Source organism: Cnephaeus nilssonii, assembly GCF_951640355.1.
Source record: "Cnephaeus nilssonii genome assembly, chromosome: 11".
Lineage (NCBI taxonomy): Eukaryota > Metazoa > Chordata > Mammalia > Chiroptera > Vespertilionidae > Cnephaeus > Cnephaeus nilssonii.
In genome coordinates, this window is record NC_137082.1 from 61,148,429 (window position 1) to 61,175,116 (window position 26,688).

Below are 26,688 nucleotides of genomic sequence, written 5' to 3' on the forward strand. Positions count from 1 at the left end.
TCCCCACCAATGGGTTATAACCCACGGTTTTAAAAAAATGCTTTACTAAACCACTAGATTTAGAAGATGATGAAAGGGAACAGAATATATACTTGGAATGAAAATTCTGTCTACCTCAAAAATCCTACTCTCAAGTGCACACAGAGAAAATTCTAGAAACTGGAAATGCTTCTGGTTTCTACTTCATTCCTTTTATTTTGTGATTAATTACATGTGAAATAAAACTGTTTTAGAAAGAAAATTAAAAGCTGTACATGCTAGAACAGTGATCGGCAAACTCATTAGTCAACAGAGGCAAATATCAACAGTACAACGATTGAAATTTCTTTTGAGAGTCAAATTTTTTAAACTTAAACTATATAGGTAGGTACATTGTTATTAACTTAATTAGGGTACTCCTAAGCAGGCCTTTGCTAAAAACTCAAGGGGCCAAAGAGACGCATGTGGCTCGCGAGCCGCAGTTTGCCAACCACTGTGCTAGAAATTCTCTTTAAGATTTTCTAGATAATTTTATAAATATGTCTAAGCTATTTGTTTTATATTAAGATATTTCTATTTATGATTTAATGACCTAGCCAGCTCTGAGGTATTGTCGAGAACGATTTCCTAAACTTATCATCTGTTTTGGTTAACCCATACGTCTAATACGATAAGATCTGTGTCCTAGAGTTTGTATAAATAAAGTGACTCCTGGAATTCAAGTACAAATCAGATATCAGAGCATGAGAATTGCTTGCTAGATATAATTAGTGCCTTAAAAAATACAGAACTAGCCAACAATTATTCCCACATAAAGTTCCAAGTTTTGTAAAAGATACAAGCAGCTTATGTCTGCATTATCAAAGGTAAACACTGCCGGACGTTTGTTAAAGTGGTGAAAGGAGATTTTACTCAATAACTGCTGACAGGTGACGGAGCTGAGTTTCATTCCAAGTTTTATAGAGATGACTGGGCATTTTAACGAGAGAAGGATGGAGAAGGGAGGGCGGCAAACAGGGACTCCCAGTCAGGGAAGCTGGAAGGGTGTGCTGGTGCCTGTGAAATGCATCTGAGTTTGCTAACTGGCACTCACTGAAATAGGCTCCTGCATCCCCCCCGAGGCTGGGAGACAGGGAGACAGGGCCCTGTTTGCTGGAACAGTCAATTCTTTGGGCAGCCTGAAGTTTCCTCAGGCAGGCACTGTAAGGGAAACAAGGGTCACCTAGGGATGTGACACTGAGCTATTAGATATGATGTTAATGTTTTGTGTAAGTCTTTATAGATCAAGATTGAGGCCTAGCTGAGAAAGGGCTCAGAGGACCCTGGGTAGAGTTTGGTCAAGGAGACAATTTTTGTCACTTCTCACCCCTTTCCATGTGAAGAGAGCAATGACTTATTGGATTGATGACATTTGAAAAGGAAGTGAGGATATTTGATCAACTTCTGTGCATTGTCCTCAGGACACAATGTTCTTTTGTGTCAAAAAGGACTCAGAAATCCCCTTCAAGCCAATACATATAAATCAAGGCATTATTTTTAATAGTTGACTGTTGTTCTTCTGTAAAGTACGAATATGTTATAATCTATTTACCCAGTCTCTTATTAATGGACATTCAGATTTTCACCACTTTTCTCCCTACTAATAACAACAAACTAGAATAAACAGCCTTCTATATGTGTGCTGTCTATTATAACTTTTATTTCTAAACAATTCCCAAATATGAGTAAAGAGCAAGTTTGTTTTTCACATGGAACTGACTAGATAACATTCCTCCCAATTGTAGCAGTTCACGCTCCCAGCAGTGTCCCTTACGTGGCCCTTCCCACAATTCCACCTGCCCTGGACATTTACAACCTAATGTGTCCAGTATGAACATTTTTTCTTCTGTATTTGGCCGTACGTATTTATTCTTTGGGCATAAGGATGTTTCATTTTTCGATAATCAAGTATGTTCCCCAAAATGTTCCCATTTTCCTCTCCTTTTCCAAGGTTTTTAATTTGAGAAGTTCTTCACACAGTTTGGATTATTCAGCCATTACCCTGATTTTTAGCTCTTTGTTGAATCCATCTAAATTACCACTGATAAGATGTGGAGTGTAGCGGGGGGAAAGGTCTAGCTTTTTTCCAGGTAAACAACCAGTTAGACGGCTCTAATTATTAAGTAAACAGTTATTTTCTCATGGAATTGAAATGCCATACTGTCATATTTAAGTTCTCACCTTTAGATTTGCATGGCCCTCTTTGTCTCTTCCTACACTATTATAATCTTTGATTATATTGATACTAGAGGCCCGGTGCACAAAATGCGTGCACAGGTAGGGTCCCTAGGCCTGGCCATCGATCAGGGCCGATCAGGGCTTTCCTTCCCTTGGCTGCCTTCATTCCACGCCGCCCCCTGGTGGTCAGCGCACATCATAGCAAGTGGTAGAACTCCCTGTCAGTGGAACTCCTGAGGGGACAATTTGCATATTAGCCTTTTATTTATAGGATCTTGTGATAAAGCTAGAATGCTCTCCTAATACCTCACCACTTATATTTCCATGTCTGCTTACCGGTCCTTAAATGCCGGGCCCCTCTCACCATTTGAATTCCTCTCCTCGCTCTTTGCCTCACTTCACTCCAGTCACGCTGATCTCCCTGTTCTTTAGACACATCAGCCATGCTCCTACCTTCAATCTTTTGCCCTTGTTTTTCCCCTTGCTTACAATAGTCCTCTCCAGCTATCCACTTGGCTGGCTGCCTCACCTCCTATAGTGTTTGTTTAAATCTACCTTCTCACTGAAGTCTGCCTGGAGAACTCACCCTTCTTAACAGCACAGCCTGCCATGACACCTCCCCACCCCTTCCAGACAGTCTGTCCCCTTACACTGCTACTCTCTCCTATTTTATAGCACTGTCACCCTCTGTGCTTACTTGTTATGCTTGCTACTGCCTTTCTCCCCCTCCTAGAATTCGTCTCCTGAGAGCAGGAATCTTCATCTGCTGTGTGCTGACATATCCAGGCACCAAGAAGGTGGCCCAGCCTAGACCACTGCAGAAGCAGTTTAACTGCTCTCTGACTTACTCTGATGGCTCCCTGTTCATGCATTTGCCCAAGAGCAGCTGGGCCCACTTTCCTGAAACTGAAGGCTGGTTCCATCACTGCTCTTCGTAAAGCCCCCAAAGTAGCTTCCTACTGCACTTAGAATAAATTCCAGACTCCCAGTCACAGCATGAAGGCCTGTTCCACGCCTGGCCTTGCATTCAGTCCTCAGTTCCTATCACTCTCTCACTCACTGCTGAGCTTCTTATTGTTTCTCCAAAGCACCAAGCTGGATCTTGTGCCAGATGTTTGCCTATCCTGTTACCTGTGACCAAAACGTCCTTCCCCCAGACTTCATTATCACCAGCTCCGCCTCAGCAGGCAGGAGCAAGCACAAAGGTCATGTTCCCAGAGAGGCCAACCTAGACCGTAGTACCTGAAGTGCATGGCCCTGCCGGCTCCCTGGCCAGGCCTAGCCTGTCACTCTGCCACCTTTTGAGGTTCCCTAATGACGTTATGTCTCCCTCCTAGAATGTGGTCAGAGCAGGGCTTTGTCTGTCTTGTTCCCAAGGTATCCCTTATGCACTAGTGGGTATTCAAAAGTATTTACTGAAAGGTGAACAGTGGATGATCTTTCTTATGCAATTTGTTCTTAGGTATTTTGTAGCTTGTGTCACTATCATGAGATTTAGTTTTATTTTGATTGTTTTACAGTGTGGCCTCCCCACTCACACCAACTTTATCTGTGCCCTTTCCCAGACTTGGTCTGCCCACTTCTCTTCCTTCACCTCTCAGAGCCAGCCAGTGGATGCTTGGGACTCTGTGAGAAGCTGTTACAGGGCTAAATGCAGATAGGTGACATTTGCCCTTCTGTGGACCTCAGGCTCTTTATTTGTAAGTTGAAGGTGTAACTGAAATCAGATCTTAGCCTCGATGAATTGCTCAGACAACTGGTTACCGTTTGAAGATGGTGGGATTGTTCATTGAACTTGAGCTCAGTCAGTGGCAGGAACAGCAAGTGTAGAGGTCCTGTGGTGGGATGTAGCATGCCCAAGAATAAAGAACTGCACAGAGGCCATCATGGTTCGAAGAATGTATGGGAGCAGTCAGGTTGTGCAGGCAGAAAGAGGCTGGCGTTAAGGACATTGGCCTTGATCCCAGGGGCAGTGGGTAGCAGCTGAGGTGTTTTCAAGAGGGGCAGACAGGTTCAAGCATGTGCTATGTACTCCAGTCACACTAGAAACATTGGAGGGGAGATGAAAGAGGCCAAAGACACAAGAAAAGCTAAGACATGGAGGATTGTCCCAGCCTAGAAAAACACAAACAGAGGGAGTGGACAAGAATAGAAGAGCTAAATGCCGGGAAATTAATACAGTTGAAGTACTGGCCCTGGATTATGTATTATCTGCAGTCTGAATGGAAGAGCACTTGATAGGGAATTTAAAGGACAGGTTCAAACCTATCAAAGGACCCTGAGTACCTTAGAAATAGAATGGCTTCATTCAGCTTCTTGCCTGAGAGATCCACTTCATTTATTTTGAGAGCTATTTACCATGGTATACAAATGAATCAAAACTGACAAAGAGCATAACCAATAAAACTCAGGCATATTGTTTGAATATATGGGCACTGAGATAAAATCTGACCACCTTTAGCTGCAGGGAGTTATATTTGCCCTTTCAATCATTCAGTGATTACACTCATAAAGTGTTGTATTAGAGATTGTTAATTGAGTCAACTATGAAATGTGTGTAGAAGTATTTTTATCTCCTAACTACTACAGGGCCATATTTTACATATCGTGATACTTTTCACAACCTGCCACTCAGCCCTCGCACTTAAAAGGCATTCAGAGGCCAGCTATAAACTTCCAATGGAATGAAGTCATTTGTAAAAAGATAAAATTGCCTTTACGGTATGGACTAATTTCCACACCATTTAAAAAAAAAACCACACACACAGGAGCTCCCAACCGTGTCTGCCTCAGGGAGAGTGGGACTCCAGGAGGTGCTCAGGGCCCAGTGTCACTTAGACCTCCGATGGCCAGCCTCCCATCAGACACTTTCAGGAAGTGCATATAGTTTAGCTCTGATAGAAATACAAGTTACAGCCTTTCAATCTTTGAAATGATTAGCTGTAGGGAGCTCTGCTCTGCACTGTTCCAAGAGTATTCCTGGTCCCTACTGTAGGAGGGAAGGGTTCACTTGGTCATCCTGCGTAAAGAACTCCTCATGTCCTTAAAGGCCTTTATATACAACTAGAGGCCTGGTGCATGAATTTGACATGTGTGGGGTCTGGCCAGCCTGCCCTGATGGGGCCCATCAGACCAGGCTGGTGGGGGGGAGGGGCCACGGGAGGTTGACTGGCCAGCCCTGCCCCCAATTGCAGTGTTGGGGTCTGATCAGGGGCTGGGCAGGCCTGAGGGAGGGCAGCTTCCTCTGTGGTTGGTGTGATTCTCTTAATTTGACCTCTTCTTTCTGAGACTGAACCTGGGTTTTCCCGTCACTTCTTGACTTCATTCATATGCTTTTGATTTGGGCAAGGTAACCTCACTCGGATGTTTAGGCTTCTGTCTTTGAACTGCTGTGTAGGTTACCGCCTCCTTCCCCTGCCCCTTTCTCCTTTCCTCACCCTACCTTCTCCCCCCTCTTTCCATTGGCCAAGTTTACTGAGTCTTTAGGTGACTCAACCTGAATGTTGATTCACTAATCAAATCAGTGGGCATTTATTAATTTGGCTCACAACAAAGGTGTTGGGGGCCTATCAGGGGCTGGGCCGGCCCGGGGGGGGGGGGGGGAGGGGTCTGATCAGGGCCCAGATCAGGCCAGTTGGCTGCTGCAGTGCGCATCATAGCCACTGGTTGTTCTGGTCATTCTGGTCACTGGGCTTTTATATATATAGACTAGAGGCCCAGTGCACAAATTCGTGCACCTTGAACGGAACTGTGGGCCGCTAGGCTGTAGTGGGCACAGGGGAAGGTCGTGGCCCATCCTCTGCGCCCCCGCCCAGACCCTCCCGCCATGGCCCCAGTCCCCTGTCTGCCGGCAGCCCTGTTCCCGCCACTGCCACTCGTACCCGCTGACGGCATGGAGCTATTGGGGCTGGCACCAACAGTGGGTGTGAATGGGGCCGGCACTGTCAGCAGGTGGGAACGGTGGCTGCTGCCTCGATCGCCCCTCAGGAGCAGGGGGAGGTGGAGAAGCCCTCAGGGGCAATTGGGGCCAGAAGCCACCACTCACACCCGCTGCTGGCACCCAGCGCCAGTCCTGATCATTCGGTGCCATCAGCGGGTGCTAGCGGTGCGAGCAGCAGTGCTGGTTGCGGGTGTGAGCGGGGCTGGCGCTGGCAGCGGGTGCGAGTGCTGGGCGGGACCACAGCGCATGGGAGCAAAGAATTTTCAGTAACCACCAGAGGCTCTCCCTGATGACAGCAACTGGCACCCTGCCTTGTACTGGCACCCCACTCACCTGCTCCACTATCCCACCCCAGCCAATGCCAGCCATGTTCTGCACATGCCACCTGGTGGTCAGCGAACGTCATAGTGACTGGTTGTTCGGTTGTTCGAGTTGTTCCACTGTTCAGTCTATTTGCATATTAGCCTTTTATTATATAGGATATAGATTAGTGGCGTTAAGAGATGAGAATTCAAAGAAGTGTAACTTGTGCTCTTTGCCTCAAGAAACTTATATTTATCATCTTTGTTAAAACCAACATAAACAGTTCAATATATATTTCACTTCAACAAATTGACCAGTATCTTAAACCATTTGTCCTAAGTGTGTAATGAAGTAAGTTAACATAAATTTATTTGTACTCTAAAATGGCATAACTATATGATATCAGAGTCATTTTCAGTGTCAGGAGCTTTCATGTGACTTTTTGAGAGAACTTTAGGTAAAAATTAAGGGAAGAAAGTCTCTCTTTTAGACTTTTTTATAAGTAATAATAGCCAAACTCTTTATTTTATTTAAGCTGATAATCAGTTTATTGGAAATAGTGGCTATATTGGAACTACCATTTCCAACTGGTTTTATCAAATGCAGTGTTATATATAGATGGAGAATTAACAATTCATATGCCCCATCTTGGGCATTTCTTATTAAACAGTGAGCATGGTATCAATGCTATATATTTTGGCCATGGAGGCCAATATAGAAAGTTAGTGTGAGGAGAATTTGGTTGGAATTTCTTATAAGGATTTCTTATAAGGATAGCTAAAATTTCCTTTTCAGCTAGAAAGAATGTAAAGTGAGGGGAATTTTTTATTCTTCCTGCAACAGCAGCTGAATGCATTTTAATGGGCTGTAGTGTCACTGGTGATTTATTGCCCTTTTTTGTTCTTTTATGTGTTATATTTGTCATTCTGCTATGGCAGTTTCATCTATAAAACAGTATAGTTACAAGAAAATGGTAAGAGGATACAGGAGTGTCATGGGAGATTCTGTCCCTTTTTCTTTGTCGTTTTGTGGAAGGAAATACTGAGTCAAATGTCAAGATTTTGGTTTCAGAAATAATATCTTTTAAAACATGTATACTGCACCAAGTAGTTTTGTTTTCATTTTATTACATAAACTTTAGAATGTCTATGAAAAAGCTTTTCAGTGAAAGACAATTTAATTTTTAAATATTATTTTGTGTTTTCTCTTTCTATCAGCAAGAAGAAAGGAAAATAAAACAATATATTTAACAGTCTTCTGTTTGCTTAGGCATAGAGCTTTCTGGCTTGTAGAGCATAAATTGAAATTCTGTACTTTAGGATATCTACCTCTTAATTTTGTTAACAATCTAGTGCCTTGTGCATGTTTAAGAAGAATGCTAAGACTAAATAGTTGAGCTCAAAACCAAAATTTCAGTAAAAGATGCAAAATATTGGATAAAGAAAGTGTCTACAGTTTCAAAAAATAGTTTAAGTTTTTGCATGAAACAATTTTAATGAGTTTAATTATTCTTGACTTTTCTATAAGGGAATATATTTCAATCTTATAATAAAATTAAATTAACTTATTTTTGTTAATAATAAGCATGAAAAAGTCATGGATATTTGAAAGACATTTATGTAAACTGAGTGACAATATCATTTTACTAAGTCTCTTTATCCCATTGGCTAGCAGTAAACTCCACCCTACTGTTGCTAGATACCAACTATGATCATTTGCTTTTCATCCCTTTTCTTGCTTTAGAAAACTATTACTACATTTTAGGATATAAGGTGAATTTGTAGGCAAAGGGCCATGTTGTACTTCTGTGTGATATTTGTTTGGTTGACTTTGGACTAGTCTCTCTCTTGTAAATAAGTATTTTTAAATACTATAAACTACTTAGTATTTGTGAGAGGTTTTTAAAAAGTATTTATGGGTGTGATCAAATATATTTAATCAGAATGGAAAGGAAGTCAGAATTTCCTTCATTATCTTAACTCAGCCGTATGTTGAAAAGGCAGCAAATCAAAAAAATATCAAGGATAGATCTAGAATAAACAAAACTCCCTTTTGAACAAAGAATTCTTCTCTTAAATACTTTCTGGCCCTGTAAAAGAATCAAGGGAAAGCTAGGACCTGTGAGTGGAAGGAGAGATAAAAAACACAATCTTCTCAACAGAAATACCTCATCTTATTGGCCCTTTTGACACTATTAGTGTCCAGACATGTTCATTGATATCTTCAGTGTGCTGAGAGGGAGGCCCAAAGATTTTTTAAAATATTGGCTTATAAAATTCTAGCATGTTCAAATTACAAACACCTCCATCCTCCCACCCTCATGCCTGCCTGACATACATACTGCTTGTAGAATTATCATTGTTTTTCATGTGAGAGGATCTGGGATTTAGCTTTTCATATCTGATTTGTTCACAAACCATGACTTTTCCAGCTTAGCTACCATATATTCTCAAGCAAACGACCCCCTCCCCCGCTCTCTGGGAGGGTTGTCCTAAGGACAAGGGCCTCGGCTGTCCTTTGTGGAACTGTAGCTCTTCTCCAGTTGCTTTCCCTTTCCTTATCCTAGTACTTGGCAGACAAATCCAGGCCTTCAAGAGGGAGTTTCTCTCTCCTTGATGAAAATGATTTAAAACGTTATTTTTATTTTTTAAAAATCAATAAATCATGGAATAAAATGCAACATTTGCATGCTTTATTTTCAAAGCTGAAACAAACGACTTCAATGAAATTTCAATGTAGTTGTAGGCCACTGGGGATAAAGCTCAGATTAGTGCTGGTATTGGTCTCTCTTGTGCTCTTACGGGGCCCAGTGACCAGCTCATAGGGACAGTGAGGTTTAGACTGCAGAGCATTCTCTAAACCACATGGCGCACTTCCTAGGGCTGTTTTCAAATATGTCAGAGAGGAATCTGGGCCTAAGGATTCTCTGCACCAAATTTTGATAGGGTGGTTTACATGCACTCTGCATCTCAGTGTACATAATTTAGAAAGCATTTACTTTAGATAGAAGGTAGTGAGTTCAAGTCCAGCTCTTTGGGGAAATCGCTTAAACTCTCAATTTCAGCTTCCATATTTGGAAAACAGGGAGAATACTATTTTTTAATTTCATGGTGGGCAATGAGAGAATGACTGCAATAATACATGCATATAAAAGACCTCACACAAAGCTGGCCCAGGCTAAAAGCAGAATTTGGAAATGGCAGGTGCTGATAACTTTTTCTGTAGCTTTGTAGTTGTTATTCTAATCAAGGATTATTTTATGGCCCTTAGGGCTTTCAAGAGAACTAGGAAATTACACTGGGCCACCACTAGTCCCAAGTTTTTTAATTTCTCAGGCCTTCAGAGAGGCGCAATATTGAACTTCCGGGAAAATGAATGGATTTCTTGATGCTGCATAGGGTGTTATTTACATGAACACAATGTGGATGGCATGGTCTCCAGGAGCACCGGAGCATGAGAGGAATATTATTATTCTCTCATATGTCAAAATCTGCAATGAGTCCCCCACGGGCAAATATTTTCCATTTGCCAGTCTTTGGGATATAAACAGCAGCAGCATGACCCAGACTATGATCTTGCTGCTGGCAGTGATGGTGATGATGATAATGATGAAAAAAGTTACTGCATTTTCAAAAACAACTACTTTATTTGAAGCACAAAATAGCCGAAAGCAGTGTATAAACTATTCTGTGCTTTCTGTAGCCCAGCACACGGGAACAAAACACCTGGCTCCCTTTGTTGTCCTGGCCATTCGGGGTTCCTTTGTTCTCACTGTTCTTGGTTTAAATGTGGACACCATTCTTTGTGTTTGTCCTTCAGTAACATCGGTTCTCAAGAGAACCTAAGAGGATGCACTGTAATAGAACTCTATTCAGAAGGATTATAGATGATCTCATTAAATAATTTTTTCAGACTCTGGGTCTGAAGTTGGAAAATATAGTGGTGTGTAAGGGAATGAGAAGCATCACAATTTCTTCAACATGTTGTTTTCATTTGAAAGAGTGAAAAACTATCCCTGAGAAACAGTCTTTGAAAATAAGCCCGGCACCTGCCTTGGGCCTAATAAATGGCATCTGCTCAGCACATCTATCAGTATCTCTGATGAGCTTTCCCATTTGCTCTGCTGAACATCCAAGCAATACATCACTCAGCGATGTAATTGATGTTCAGTTTAATATGTATAACTTACTTATTGGTATTGCTAATGATGCAATTATTAATTCTGGTTTATTATTAATTATAACAGTTAATTCTTCAAGTTGGAGCTCTTTTAGTCAAAACACATTTTGGCAGATCAGTTTTTGTGTCTGGGAATTTGCCTAGGTGCTGTCTTATTTACTCAAGATTATTAACCAACTTGGCAGGTTCTTCTCCTATGTCTTTAAATAGTTTCTTTACCAAACGGTGCATATTTATGTACATGCACATGGGTAAAGACCACATCAGAGTGAGTTACATGTCTTTTAGCCAGTTAGGGGCCTAATAAAGGGAATTTTCAGATTTCTACCTTATTTCATGAGTAAGAAGTTAGAAAATGATTTCAAAGCAGAGTCCTGTAAATGATACAATCATTTTATTAAATGAAAATTTTCTAAATAACTTGAATCATATTAGCATCACCTTATTAAAAGTTTCTCTCTTTTTTTCCTAAAGAGCCCCAGACCATTGTAATTACTCTGCAGCAAAAACTTGAGCTAGTTTGAAGACTTCTAAAACAAATTCCAGATGTGATCATGAAAAATGGTCCATAGCCATTTAATCATTACAAGTATTGAGTTCATAACACTTTATTCTTGATGGATACTCATTTCATGTCTTCTCTGATATGTACCCAGTTAACTTTCCCGTCATTGATAGATACGTATTTCACTGCTTTGGTGGTGGAAATACAGCATTTTGCCACGGGTATTTATTTTCATGCTCTTTCTTTCTATTAATCTTATTTTTCCATTGATGAAACTTTGGTCAGTAAATTTATTGGTGAAGACTTTTATCTGTCAGCAACATCCTGAGAAAAACCCGTCCTCTGTGCACTCTCTTTGGCATGTTCAGGGGAGCCAGTGTGCAGACATTTTCCTTCTTCTTCAGCATATTGCCTGGGTGCCCATGTGAGGTGATTCAAAAATTGCTGCAGATGCCTGTCTTCGTAATAACCCCTCACCAAATACTGGGCATTAGTCGGGGAAAACACAAAATGCAATCTGTTGTCTTTATTTTCCACTTCTACCTTTTCTTCCTTTTTCTTTTCACTTACGCCCATTGTCCTATGTCTGAGAACTTTAACATAAATGGGAAATGGATAAGTAGGCTATGAAAACCATGCAAATGAAAAAGACAGAGACATTTAAGTGAGATTTATTGTGAGAAATCTTTGATCCAGCAAACACATCTTTGCATATACTGTGGACACATAATAAGATAGTAAGCAAGGTCTGTGAGGGTCAGAAAGTAAAAGCAACTTTGTCCCAAAGGGCTTATGTTAGAGTATGTGTGGCACAAGGGATTTACCAAAATTACTGCAGACAAGGTTGAAAATAGAAAGCTCTATGAAAGAGGGGTTAGACAAGGTGCTATTGAAGTCCAGTAGGAAAGAGAATACTTTCTACAACAGTATTTGGGCTAAGTACCCTTTGAAGGTAAGTGGTATTTAAACCTACAAAAAGTGAGTGCTTCCATGCAGAAGGAGCAGCGGGAAGAGGAAATGTTGGCTGTATGAGGAAAACAGAACATTTCCATTTGGTTGGAACACAGGTGGATGAAGGAAAGTAGAAAGAGGACAAGCATAAAGTCAGGGAAGAGGGATGGAACCAGCTCATGGAAGACCTTGATTGCCTTTTGAAATAAGCATTAGAAAACCCTTGTTGTTGTTGTTTTTTGTTTCTGAAATGAAAGAGTGGCCTGATTAGAGTTGTTCTTTAAGAAGATCAGTGGAGCTGCAGTATGTAAAAGACTGGATGATATCTCCTTGGGAGTCAAGTACAAAAGTCCAGAAGAGATGTAAACGTGTTTGTTGCAGAGGGAATGGAGAAGGGATAGAGAAAGAATAGCATTCTTTGACTTTTTTGAGATTGGGCAGGGTGGTGAGAACTGACCTCTCTAATATCCTGTGACTACTCTTCAACCCAAAGAGAGACTGAGAAAACCCCCTTTTAATAGGTTTCATTTTTATGTGCTGAGGGTCCACGTGTCCTTTCTGTACAACCAAAATGTATTTACTTGTTCTGACTTTTATTGTGTACCTAGTATATTCTAAGCACTAAGGACACAGAGAGGGAAAAGGTGCAGCTTTTCTCTATAAGGATTTGAACTCCTGCTCGTTCAAGCCTGTATGTGTATGTTAAAAAAAATACGCCACATTCATACACAGGTCACACATGATAATTGTTCTCTTTATAAATGCCTCCTGCATATCTGAAGACTTCATTCAGGAAAGATTTACAAAGTGACCACTATGTCAAAGACATTGTGTTAATCTCAAGAAGTCAAAGGCGCACTCGTGAAAAGCTCCTGTGGAAGACAGTGTCATGGAACCTGCTGGTCTTTTCCTTGGTTAGATAAGTGACCTCAATTTCTTTTTCCTTTATTTATAGTCCTTTTTTCTGCCCTGTGGATCACCCGCATTTTTTTTTCTTTGATTCCTTTTCAGCATTTCTACTTGGAACAGCCTTTTATACCCTGGAAGGATTATTGTGTGCATGTCATTCCTCTCGGACATTTCAGAATCACATTGACTGAATTACCAGCCCTTTCTTCTCTGCCCTTAGGCCCAGAAAGTCCTTCGTCCTCATATGTTTATCTTACTTTTCTTCCAGGATTTTAATTTTCTTATTGCATTGGTCTGCACATCTGTTTGTTTGGTTGGTTGGTTTTGTTCTTGTGTTAGGCTCTCCTCTTCACAAAGGATCAAGATGATTTTGAACTTGAGTCTTTTCTTCCAAAGTGGTAGCAGTAATCACCTGAGTTTACTGTATTATTGGAGAAAGTTGTGATGCAGATAAACAAGAGTGGACTTCACAGACATACTTAGATCTAGAGTGTGTAGCCCCCTCACTTTCTTTCTCACTGACTTAGGGCAAGCTATCCTGACTGCTTCTGCTGCCTTGGTTTCCTCACTTGTAAAATGGTAGTAGCTATACGTTATGGTATAATATTAAATAAGAGCTGTGTAAGATACCTGGCATTTAAAGTAGGTCTTCCAAAATGTCAGCCTTCTTCTTTTCTAATTTAATAACATCAGGTCAGCATGCTTTAAATTCTTTTACACTTAAAAATATATTCTAGTCTCTACTTGTGGGTAATTCTAAAACTAGGATTTTATTCTATCAGGTTTGCCCTTCATTGTGTAAAAGGATATTTTAAAATAGGGCATTGAAAGAATTAGGCTAACTGATAAATAATAGCAATATATTAGAAGATGTTTTTAAAACAACAGACCAATTAAATATTTTTTCCGTTCTCCATAGTCTGGGAAAACCTCCTTCACAGATTTTTAGGAACAACGGGTCTTGAGTTGGATTTTTCTTCATGTTGTGAAGGGAATGACCTGAGGTGTTATATATAGATTCCTGGGTTCTACCTCAGACCCTGGATCCAGTCAGTGGGAAACCCAGCCATCTGCAGGTTTCAAAAACTCTCCAAATGATTCTTAAAGTCTCTTTCATTGGAGAGTCTTTGTTCTAAAATAATTGAACAGAATGACACAATTAATATCATACTTATTTCTTAAAGAATTTCATTGTTTGAGGGAAAATTGCCTGATTACTAAGTCAGAGTTGGGGGATTGTGTGACCCCATTCTCTCCTAAGACCCCAAGAACCCTTCGTACATTTCTAAGGGCCACTTTGTGTGCATGTGGCTTACTGGCCTGTGAGGCACGTCACACTTCTGCATGCATTTTGCTAGACTATATTTTTGAACCTTAGAAATACTGATTATTCTAGCAAGCAGAGAATTTTTTAGGTATATGTACTTACTTTTTGATAAGATAGTAAATGACAGCCCTAGCCCGTTTGGCTCAGTGGATAGAGCGTCGACCTGGGGACTGAAGGGTCCCAGGTTCGATTCCGGTCAAGGGCATGTACCTCGGTTGCTGGCACATCCCCAGTGGGGGGCGTGCAGGAGGCAGCTGATCGATGCTTCTCTCTCATCGATGTTTCTATCTCTCTATCCCTCTCCTTTCCTCTCTGTAAAAAAATCAATAAAGTATATATTTTTTAAAAAAAGATAGTAAATGACAAATTCCAGGCAGCAGACAAAACTTCAAGGGGTTTTGCAAACACCTACAACTTTATTCAGGAAGCTGTGGTGATTCTTTGTCCCACAGGAATGATTTCTAAGAGCTAAACAAGCTAGGCCATAACCCAAAGGCACAAAGTCTATAAGAAAATTTGAGGGGCAGTGGTTTTTATATTAATGCCTTCAAACTCAGTTTCAGACAAACTGTTAGAAATGTCCACTCTTAACTGGTGCAGCCTGGAAAACATCTAATCCCATTGCCTCTCTTGATTACTCACTTTATATGAGAGGTGAACACCGTTGATACCTTATTATTGACAAATCGTGTCTTCATTTTATTACTTGACCATGATTTGAGAAATGCAAATGAAAAACATAAAGCTATTTCATCAGAATAGTAACAGCACTAATAATTCTCTTGAAACTTTTAGTGCCTAGATAGTAAGTGATATCAGGCTTTGATAGATCATCTTCCCCACTGGGTGTTGGCCACATCAATAACTGAGACAGTAACTGTCATGAAATTAGAGCAAAAATAAAGAAGTAGATTAATTTTCTAAAGATGGCATATATCAAACAATCCAGTATCTCAGTTTTACATGAAAAATTATTATTCTGGTTATTATTTGTAAGTCATACACACTCTGCATGCCCTACGGTGGAAATTAGGGACAAAGGAAGAATTACAAATTCAAAAGCATAATCAGGTTACAAGCAATACATAAAGTGTGAATGTAGATTATTCCAAGAGCAGTGATTGACTTTGCATTCCCAGGAAGAAAAACGCTATCTAATTTAAATGAAAAATTGGGGAGATGTTTTGTATTATGTATAATGTTAAGGTCCAACTGAAAAACCTAAACACAGACAGCAAAGAATTCAAACTCTCTGAGCACAAGACGTGAATGAACTGTCTCACATAATCTTTAAAACCAGGTTGTTGCTATTTTTAAGAAAAAGAAAAGAAATCCACCTCTGCAAAGGGTAAAAAGAAAAAAACCAGGAGAATTAATTAATATAAATTCTCTATTCCATAAAGTCATAAAAATGTTAGTATAAAATGTATAAGGCTTCCTTAATTTAAATTTTACAGTATCTTTTGGGAACAGTGCTCTTTGAGCTACACTTGAAGTAACAATATTTTTATATATTGCCATAGCTTCTACTTTATTTTCTACTTTTTTCTTGAATTTCATTTTGTAAGTTTTCTTGAACTCCTCAGTTTCTTTTTTCAGCAGCATATATCAAACAATCCAGTATCTCAGTTTTATATGAAAAATTATTATTCTGATTATTATTTGTAAGTCATACACACTCTCCATGGTTGCTGTCCCCAATGACTCCCCCCACCACACACACACACCTCCCCTATACCAGGAGTGGTATTTGGTATTTGTTTTGCCACTGAAGCGTTTTGCACGTAGTGAGACGAAGTATTTTGTTGCTTAGAATCAGTTCAAGTGTTGAACCAAACAAAACACGTTTCCCCAGCAGGAAGCTGGCCATGTATTTCCATGGCACCAGCACCCACCCAGTCCTTTGCACTCTGACACCTGAGCTCACCTGTGTGCAGCCAGTGGGGTGCCTGTGCAAGTCCCTCCTGTCCTTTCAGTTCTGGTTGCCCCCTTAGATCAGACATTGGAGGCTCCAGGCCGGGGTGTGGCAGTAGCCTTCCCATGTCTCTCTGACTAGCCTTCCTTTCCTTTCTTCAGTGAGCCTGGATGGTTAGTACTGCCCAGGTATTCTCATCAACAGCTCCTCCACATTAATCTCAATCTCTCTCAATCTCTCTCTCTCTCTCTCTCTCTCTCTCTCTCTCTCTCTCTCTCTCTCTCTCTCTCTCCCCTCTGTCTCTCTTTCTTCCCCTCTCTCTCTCCCTCCCTCCATCCATCCCTCTATCCTCTCCCTCTTTCTCTCTCTCTCATCACCTCCTAAGTGTCCTCATGCATTCTCATGGTTTTAAATACCATCTTTTTTGCTGCCAACCCCAAAACGTATAATCTAAACTTAGATTCTAAACTTAGATGTCTCCCTACTATTTCCAACTGCCTACTTTGATCTCCTGTGGATGTCTAATGTCTCAACTGACTTGTCTCAAACCAAATTCCTGACTCTTCCAGCTACCTGCCCCTCTCAGTTCTCTACATTTCAGCAAACAGCAACTCCATCTTGCCAGCTACTCATGCCAGAAACCCGGATGTTATACCTACACACCTACACCCTGTTCACGGGCAAATGTATCTCAAGTTTGACCTCCACTGCTACTGTCTTATTCCAAAGCATCCTAATCTCTTGTATGGCTTATTGCAATGGCCTCACCCCTGATATTCCTGTTTCTACAATTGACATCCCCCCCCCCCCAGCCTATTCTAAACACCACTGCCAGTGCGATCCTGTTAAAACATAAACCAGATCACATCACTCCTCCACTCAGAATCCTCCCATAGCTCCCATCATGCAAAGAAAAAGCAAAGTCTTTATAATCATCTATGGAGGTGCCCCCACTCTGACATTTTCCCACCACTTTCCCCAGCTTACTCCACTCCAGGCACACCTCAGTATTTCACAGTCTCATCTTGTACCTTTGAACTTTTTCTTCCCACTGCCTAAGTGCTCCTTCCTGAATGTCATCATATCTCACTCCCATTCCTCTTTCCTGTCTCTGCTCAAGTGTTATTTTCTCAATAGCCCCATCTCAGATCTTACTAGCACCTGCCCGCCCTCATAGTGGGGACATTGCACATGTTTCTCTGTAGCAACCACCACCCATTCACATCCTGCACAGGGTATTTGTTTACATCCGAGTCTCTTTCCCTGCAAGAATGTAACCACCCTTCAGCAGAGGTTCTGGTGCCCACGCTGGCCCTACGTGCTTCCTCACCTTACCTTCCTCTCCCTCCCTTTAGGAAGGCTCTCTGTTTCCTCCAGGTGAGCCTGTCCCGATGCTGCGGTGGGGGGTCACTAGCTCCAGGCCACAGTGATGCCTACCTGGCCTTCCAGGCTCGCATCCTGACATCTTCTGGGAAGTTTTGTGCATCCGGTCCAGTAATCAGAACTGGGCCCAGACCTCAAGCCTGAGGCTGAGTCATCATGTTCTCAGGCTGCCATGCTGCTGTTATTCCATCTAACATCGGTCACTGGGCCAAGACTGGCTGTTTTCTGCCATCTTAAAAACCAACCAAATACTGCACTGGGTAATTGGGTTGGGGTTTTTGTTTCAGATTTTTTTTACATTAGACATTATATCTGAAACCTTAAATAATGCAAGTTCCCTGGAATACCACTTTTTAAAAAAATTTTCTCAGTCATCAGAACAAAACAAAACAAAACAAAACAAAACAACAGATCTGTCACTAGGCGTCAGTGGAGTGGGCATCTGTGAAATTATACACCATAACTTTAGTAGCCCCTCCTCCTCCATCTCAGAGGTATTTTAGCTTATTCGTCATTTTAATGAATATGTTTAGGCCTAGATACTGCCCATTGCTAAATGTATATATTTGAATTTATTCTTTTTATAAAGATCTAAATGTGCAGTAAACTCTAAGCAGAATGCACAGTAGGGGGAAAAATGCCTTTCCATGAATAATTAGAATTGATATATCCCCTAAAAAAAAAGAATAAAAGTTTATGCCATTAGAAACCTGGCAAGAAAATAACAAGACAGAGGGGGAAATATTATGAAAACAACCCTTTTGCCAAGCAGTTTGGAAAGTATACTGTTAAATTCAGAGATTTGGGTGGAGGGCAGGGAACAAGCTATCATTTGCAATGACATTCTGTCACTCCATCGTCCTCTGTCCGAGGCTGACTGACAGCTCACCAACACACGTTCCCAAAGAAACAAAGTAGAGAGAGAAGCACCCTACGGAAGGAGAAGATGAAGTTACTCATTTCAGGGAGGGCTGGAGGGCAGGCAGAGAAAGACAGGAATGACATGTATCTAGAGTGAACCTGGAATTAACGACACGCACCTCAGGGCCGTAATTTATTTCATCCCAACTTGTGTCTGTGTTCATGCTTCCCCAGAGTAGTGCTAAACCCAGACATGGGACTCAACCCCGTCACTCAGGCACATCGCAGTGATCTAGCGGCTGTGCCCTGTTGCCGGCAGAGGGTGGGTGGCTCCCAGGCAGCACCAGGCAGCCTCCTTGCCTTTCTGAGTTGCCCTCCATTTTGTATGATTGCTACCCTAATCACATTGCGGCTGTGTCCTGCAGAGATAGAACATTTCATTTTTTTGACCTGCAATGTGAAATGAGTTAAAAGTAAGTGCTAAAGAATGATAATACTGAGGTTACGCTGGCTGCATAGCAATGTGCTTGCCTGCTTCCTATAGGGAATGAAAGGCTGCAGGGGCGGTCTCTTTTCCTGACCCGAAGATGTATAGAGTCATTTACCAGTTCTCACAGGACGCAGGCCAAAGGCTAAAGGAACACACACTAGTTGCCTGGTTAACGGAAGCAAATGCATGACCATTATCAGGACAAACTTACTGAATGTTTACAATGTATGGGTTGTAGCCATGTATTTTTATATTACAATTTTCTGAGCTAAATTAAGGTTTTCTAAAAAAAAAAAAAAAGTTCCTTTCCCAAGTGTTGTATATACTGGCATAATTTGGTTACAAGAAAACTTAGTGAATCATCTATGTAGAAAATATATTTGGAGAACTTGCAATCTATAACTAGGTTTGTAAGATGCATGGAATGAGTCCCAATATGCCAACATTTGGAAGAATAAAACTAATTTTATTTTATTATTTTTAAGTTAAGATTTTGTAATTGGGTAGAAAAATCAAAATTAGACACATTGAACCTTTTTCAGTTTTGTGAATTTGAAATATGTTATTTTTACATGGATTGCTTTTTTAACTTTTCATTTATCCTTTTATAACATACACATTTTTTAATTCTCACGTGAAGGTATGTTTTTAGTTTGTTTTAGAGAAGAAGGGAAAGAGAGAGGATAAACATTGATATGAGAAAAAAACATCATCTGTAGCCCCCCGCATGTGCCCTGACTGGGGATTGAACCTGCAACCTTTTGGTGTACGGGATGATGCTCCAACCAACTGAGCTCCCAGCCAGGGTTATGACATACACGTTTTATCTTTAAATTTTTCCCAGCAACGTATTTAGTGTAATAATGTCCTCCAAATCTACCACTTGGTTGTATGTTCCAGTGGCATATTGGAGTAGTATACTTAAGATTATAATTATAATAAAAGGAGAAAACATTAATGACTTCAAGGTTTATCTAGACAACTAGTTTGAGAGATATTCATTCAAACAAAATAACAGGACATCCTCCGGAAGTGGTCAGAAATAAAAATGACCAATCAAGAATTATCCCAAAGGTTTTGCATTTAATTAGGTGTCCATTGTACAGCACTGCTTTCTGTATGATAGTCACTTTGATTGGAATGTACACACAGAGTGCAACTCAGATAACCATGGCCTCCTGTGCACTTCGTGTTTCTCCCTGACCTTGACTATCTTCTGCAGTCTGATGGCCACAGCTATGTTCAGGCTGCAGAATCATCTACAAAATCTTAATGTGGATGCCTTTTGAAAGAAACGTTGTTAGTATGTTCCCAATGGAAACAGATGAAAAATTATAGCTTGACACTCCCTACTTCTCTGACATGACTCATCTTAGAATAAACCCATTCTAGAATGCACCACACACAACGAGGGTTAAGGATTTCAAGAGCCAGTTGAAGTATGAATGGAAAACACAATGAAAGGGTAGAAAGGGGTGGTACCAACATTCAATTTTAATTACATTTTTACCAATGAAACCAGAAGGAAATTCTGAGGTGAGAAATTTGAACATATGACTTTCCTCCTTTCAGGATGATTTGTCAACCTAGTGAGGGTGACGTGATGGCTCAGATGCTGAGCACTATCGCGTTCTGATTAAAACGGTAGAAGCCCTTAAAAAAATGGATTCTGTTTAGTGAATTGAACATTACCTTCCTAATATTTTTCATCCTGAGCTCATTTAGCAGAGGAAATGGATATTTCATCTGACGTTGATGTGACATTCCATCACATTATACCATAAACAGGACAAACGGTGTTTTGGAAATGAGAAAGCAGGAGAGCTAAGACAGCCGCCACTGTAAGGCTTTGGTTATCTCATTTCAACAGATATTAAATGTGGGTGCCAGTAGTGTGATCATCAGCTGCTTCCTACATTGTATAAATTGCTTAGAAGGAGTCTTTTGCCTACCAGATGTGACCTAGATTTAGATTTCCAAAGACAGAGGGGAAAAATCTCTATTGTGTTAAAAAACAACAACAATTGCTGGTAAAAAATGCATGGTAAATGAGCTTATCTCACTTTTCCAGGTGTTTGGGTTAATATGTTATAGAATTACTGCTTCATTTATGAAAAATAATTGAGGAAACTCTTCCAGCAAATCAAATTTGGATAAAGGCTTAGGATAGCAATTGTGTTATTAGCAAGTTTTAAAATGGCAGAAAGAGCAGGGAGCCAATAGAGATAATAAAAATATAAAAAACTGTGTTTGAGAAGAGTTTCTTATAAAAGGGTCAGTTCTGGGTGTGCTCTCCAGCTCGTGTTATAATTTAGTAAAATACTGAAGAACAATGTGAACAATTACACTCCTTCCAGTGATTTTGAAAGCTGTTGAAAAAGTCAAAGCTTGTCTGTCTGCAGGCTCTGATAAGTCTTATTACTGTGTTACATGCAGAAAAAAAAAAATTAATGTAACATCTCTATTCTCTCTTACTCACCCTCTTTTCTTTCTCGTTTCCTTTCATCTTCAGGAGCTGCTACCCCAAAGCCTGTCCCAGAACCTGAGGAACCAACAGACCACACAGTTAAAATTGCTGGAGTCATTGCTGGCATCTTGCTGTTTGTTATTATATTCCTTGGAGTTGTGTTGGTAATGAAGAAAAGGTGAGCTCCTCGCTTTTGCTAAAGATGTGGTGCTATCCCATTGTTGCCAAGTTGCTTCACGTGTGTAAAAATAGTCAGTTATTGAATTGGCTTTGATGACCAAGACACATCTGTGACTCTGATTGTTGACATTTTTCATCATGTAGCATTCAAGGTTATGGGACAACATTTAGGATAAATGGTTACTTTGTATGAATATGCAAAGCAAATCATGCCAAGTTAACATAAAAATCATGTGTTTTCCCACAAGTCGGTATGTAAAGCTCTGCAGAATCTTTAAAGACATTTATTCACCAGGAAATGTTTAGTACTGATTTTTGACGTGCTAACATATTTGATGTTCTTGGGGATACGAGAAAGAAGGCTTCCTAATCATTATAATGAAGATGAGGATGACAGGATGGAGCCCATGTTATGTGCATGCACCATGCTCGGGGGTTAATCAGCACAACACCCCATGAGAAAGAGACTCTTAAAGAACAGCCTGGCAGAAACACAGGGTATGACGTGCTTAAGGACAAGAACTAGAGCACATGGCATGTTATGAAACTGCACTGTCTAGCCAAGGGGTGGTCTCAGGGAGGAGGAAAACAGATACGGCTATAGTAAGGGATCCTTACCTCTGATGCTTGAAAAATATACAGTGTCATCTGTTTTGTGAAAATAAGCAAAAACTTGTTTAATAATAATACAATGTTTAATTTCTATAAAAATTATCAATATAAAAATATAGATGGTAAAGTAACTACTAGATAAATTTTCCCAAACAGGGAATACTCAGATCTTGTTTCTTTATAGTTTTAAAATAATTATAGAGTGGGAATAAAGTCATGGATGGTTGGAGGTGAGGATGGAGAGGTTGGGAAAATGAGGTCTTGAAAGTCTTATCTGGTCATCTAAGGAGGCTGGATATGGCCCTAAAATCAGCTGTTGGCCTTTAAGCAGGTAGTAGTTTGATATAATTTTTATCTTAGAAAGGTCACTCTGATGTTAGGGTTGAGCACAGTGTGGGGGAAAAAGAACTAGAGTCAGAATGACCAGTTGAATGAAGAGAGGGCAATTTTAGAAAAATTAGGAGAGAAGGTAAGTTTCTGAAAGCGGAAGCTGAGGGAGATGGAATAATGCAGACAGAATCTAGTTTACTGTGACCAAAATGTGAAATATAGAAAATAGAACATATTTGGGAAGTGAAAATGGAGAGTTCGTCTTTGCACTTTGTAAAGAAGGAAGTCAAGGAAGAAGATAAAACCTTGGGTAACAGCAGTATTTAAGGGGTAAGTTAGTATCCAAATTACACACACACACACACACACACACACATATGCTTTTTTTTTTTTTTACTTCTTCCTTATTTGATAGGCCTCAAGACAAAATATTGCTCTCTCCCAGCTATTTTTATCACTAATGGGTTCCCATGACTTGAACTCTTCCTTTCCACATGTCATACATCTCTATTCCTTTCTCTCTTTTTTCACATCATTTTATTTCTCTTCTTATTTTTAATTCTTTTTTCCTTTTCATTTCACTTCTCTGTACCTCTTTTCTTTACACTTCTTTTCTTCTTTTTTGGCTATTTATCTCTTTATTTCTTCCTCCCATATCTTTTTCTTTTTTTTTTTTTCTATTTTACTTCTGTCTTACCTCTCATATTTTTTCTCCTGGATGTACTTCATCTCTCTCCACTTTGATGTTTAAGTATATCGTACCAGTGGTCTGTACTGTTGGGTGTAGGGTTTTTTTAGTATGATTCTGTATAAATTCTAAGCAACACTAGGCCTTCCATGCCTGCATATTAAAATTAAACATTTTGGAGAGATTTATGTAAGTTGTGGAAATATGTGGAGTTTTGTGTCATCTGGCAAGCAGTTGCCCTTGTGACCTTAGCTAAATGTGAACTCACCCTCCCAGGGTCTATCTCTGCTGGGTCTCTCAGGTAGTCATGGAGGTGATGTCATAAATTATGCATTTGAAGATATTGCCTATGGTAACATATGCCCTTGATACAATTTTAGACTAAATACCAATAACTCATATTAAATTTGCATAATTATTTACTACATAATAATCTTAAAAGGGTTGTTTTCACAGCATGTGCCACTTTTGTATTTGCTTTTTTAAAAAAATATAGAATATATTCTTTGTAAGGCAATATACTGTGCCTATAAGTACAAAACTTATATGATTTAGACCTGAACAGTCATGTTGTACAAACTATCATATTTAACAGAAATTCTTAAAATTCCCAATTGTTCAGGGTTTTACCCAAAAATGTTTTTAAAGTTTTGTTTTTAAACATAATAGTTAAAATATGATATTAATCATGGATAAGTTGCTGGAGTGTTATTGATATGTAATAAGCTGCATGGTTTGGTTATCAGAAACACTGAATATATTTTTTATTGAGGAACACTTGACATCTAACATTTTATAGTTTCAGTAAAGCATACATTACAAAATGATCACCACAACATATCTAGTCACTGTCTATTACCAATTACATAGTTACAAAAATATTTTTTCTTGTGATGAGGACTTTTGAGATGTACTCTATTAACAATTTTCAATTGTGCAATGCAGTATTATTACCTTAAGTCACTATGCTGTACATTACATTCCCATCACTTATCTACTTTATAGCTGGAAGTTTACACCTTTTGACCTCCTTCCCTCATTTCAGCCGCCCCCCCCACCTCCCCCATCCCCCCCACCCCCGACCCCAAGAGGAACACTGAATCCAGACTTGGAATTCCTAGATCTGTATGTTAACTAACTTTGTGATTCTGAACTTCTCTGGGCCTTAGTTTCCTCATTTGTAATTTGAGAGATTTGCACTATATGATCTCTGAAGTCCCTCCCAATTTCAAAGTATCAGGTTTTCTATTATGTAGCAGCCTATGGTGACAGTACTATACATTTGCTATTCTAGATGTACAGTGAGTGGCTCATTACTGTATTTCATTATTTAAACATACCCAGTGTTTCTTTCAAAGGCTCTCTTTGCTCAGTCAATTCAAGTCTAGAAGTGTTAGTTGATGAGTGGTTTATCTTTTAGCCACAAGGGAAGGAAAGAGAGGAAAGGAAAAGAATTACCTAAGGTGTGGGATTAAGTATAGTATTGGTCATTTTGCTGGTTAGAGCCTAATGCTAATCCAACTTTGACTTCCAGTCCTGTGAGAGCTAGTTAGCCTGTTTTTCTTCTACCTACAGTACTGAGTCGGCCAGCACAAATATATGCTATTGCTATAAAGACAGACTGGGCCCAAGAGAAAGTATGGGTGAAACAAATTCATTAAAATTTCTTGAAATACAATTGGATGTCTTTCTGCTGAGGAAAAGTCAGTAGTTACTGTCTGTGTTTGTTAGCAGGCCAGGCCAGGTGGGCCTGAGATCTTAAGAGGAGGAACAGCGAATATTATTGGGAGGCATTTTCCATTATTAGCTTAACTAAGTTTGTGTTACCTTCTGAAAGACTAACCTCCTATAAAAAATAGTTGCTGGCCCATCCAGTGTGGCTCTGTGATGCAGCATGGACCTATGAACCAAGAGGTTGCCAGTTTGATTCCTGATCAGGGCACATGCCCAGGTTGCAGGCTTGATACCCAGTAGGGGGTGTGTAGGAGGCAGCTAGTCAATGATGTGTCTCTCTTATAGATGTTTCTATCTCTCCAGCCCTCTCCCCTCTCTCTCTAAAAATTAACAAAAACATATTTTAAAAAATAGTTGCTGAAGGGAGACCTCTAGTAAACATGGAAAGTCTGTTCAACTCATACTAATTGATGGGATTCTTAGGCAATGATGACTAAAAACAGAAGTGACCATCAGTTATATTTAGCTACAATGTTTTATAAACCTTTCACAGATTAATGACTAGTTGTTAATTTGTTTATAAATATTAATTCATTTGAGCCTTGCCAGGACTAATTTGAAATATTTTCCTTAAAAACTGATACAAAACCCTTACATTTATTACCTGTTTATTCCCTAAGTAAAGCAATTTTTTATTATATTTATCTTTCCCCAAAACATGCTTTCTTTTGAGGTGCAGTGTTTGATGCCACAAGTGTTAAGGAAGGGTATGAGATGAATAAAACCTTCATACATGACAATATACTCTCAAAATTAAATAAGTTGAGTAGGAGATATGTAGCTTTATCATGTTTCATCATGTATTATTAAAATATCTACATTTTCAACAGTTTCCATAGCAATGATTTATCTCAATAACATGTTTGACAGAATTTAGCATACAAGCACCATTAATTTTATGCTGATAAATTATATTTACTATTGTTCTAAAATTTCTATAGATCTTTTAAAAATTTGAGAACATTTATATTAATTACAGTAAAATTCCAGTCTCAGCTGATGTGGTAAATAGAAATGACAGAAGTTGTGGCTCTATGGAAATAATCAAAGAGATATGCATTCATGGTCAAAATAGCAAATGTTAGCTATCCAACTACATGAACATTTGTTCTAGGTAAATATAACTATTTTAATTCTGAAGCACTATACCTCTACCTTCTTTCCACAACACATTTTAACAGATGTATATTTGTCATTAAATGCAAATGCTGCATATCTCGTTAAATATTTAGCACCCATTATATTATATTTAAACAGTACTGATACTTGCAAGAAAAAAAATATCAGTAAAAATAGGAAGTATTTCTGAAGACATCATGAAACAAAAAGGATAAAAGAGAAACTGATGAAAGCCCTATTTTCAAAGAGATGCCTGCAGCATGTGGCTGGAGGCAAGCTGACATTAAATGCAGTTCTCCCACTATACCTGTTTACCCCCAAGATAAGAATTTCTGTTCCACTCTAACCAAGTGTGCATTGTATGTGGAAAATATTTTAAGTCCGGAAGTCTTATTCAAAGTCCTGTTTCAAAGTCACATTTTCAGAAACTGCATTAAGGAAAGTAGACATTTCTTTGTGATTGTTATTTAGAATATGTATACTTCATATACAGCCATATAAATAATAGCCAGATGCCGAGACTGTTCTACTCTAGCGCATGCGTTGGCATGCATGAAACAGGAAATACGTACACACAAATGAACATGGATATGGCATGC

General features: G+C 39.6%; 1 protein-coding gene across 2 annotated transcripts in view; it reads left to right on the top strand.

Moving 5' to 3' along the window:
• The window catches only part of PTPRM (protein tyrosine phosphatase receptor type M), a 642,938-nt gene that overhangs the window by 430,787 nt on the left and 185,463 nt on the right, over positions 1 to 26,688 (top strand). For both annotated transcript variants that reach the window (XM_079785235.1, XM_079785234.1), the window contains one exon: positions 21,472 to 21,604. In XM_079785235.1, the coding sequence (XP_079641361.1) occupies positions 21,472 to 21,604 (133 nt within the window). The remainder of the gene's footprint in view (positions 1 to 21,471; positions 21,605 to 26,688) is intronic.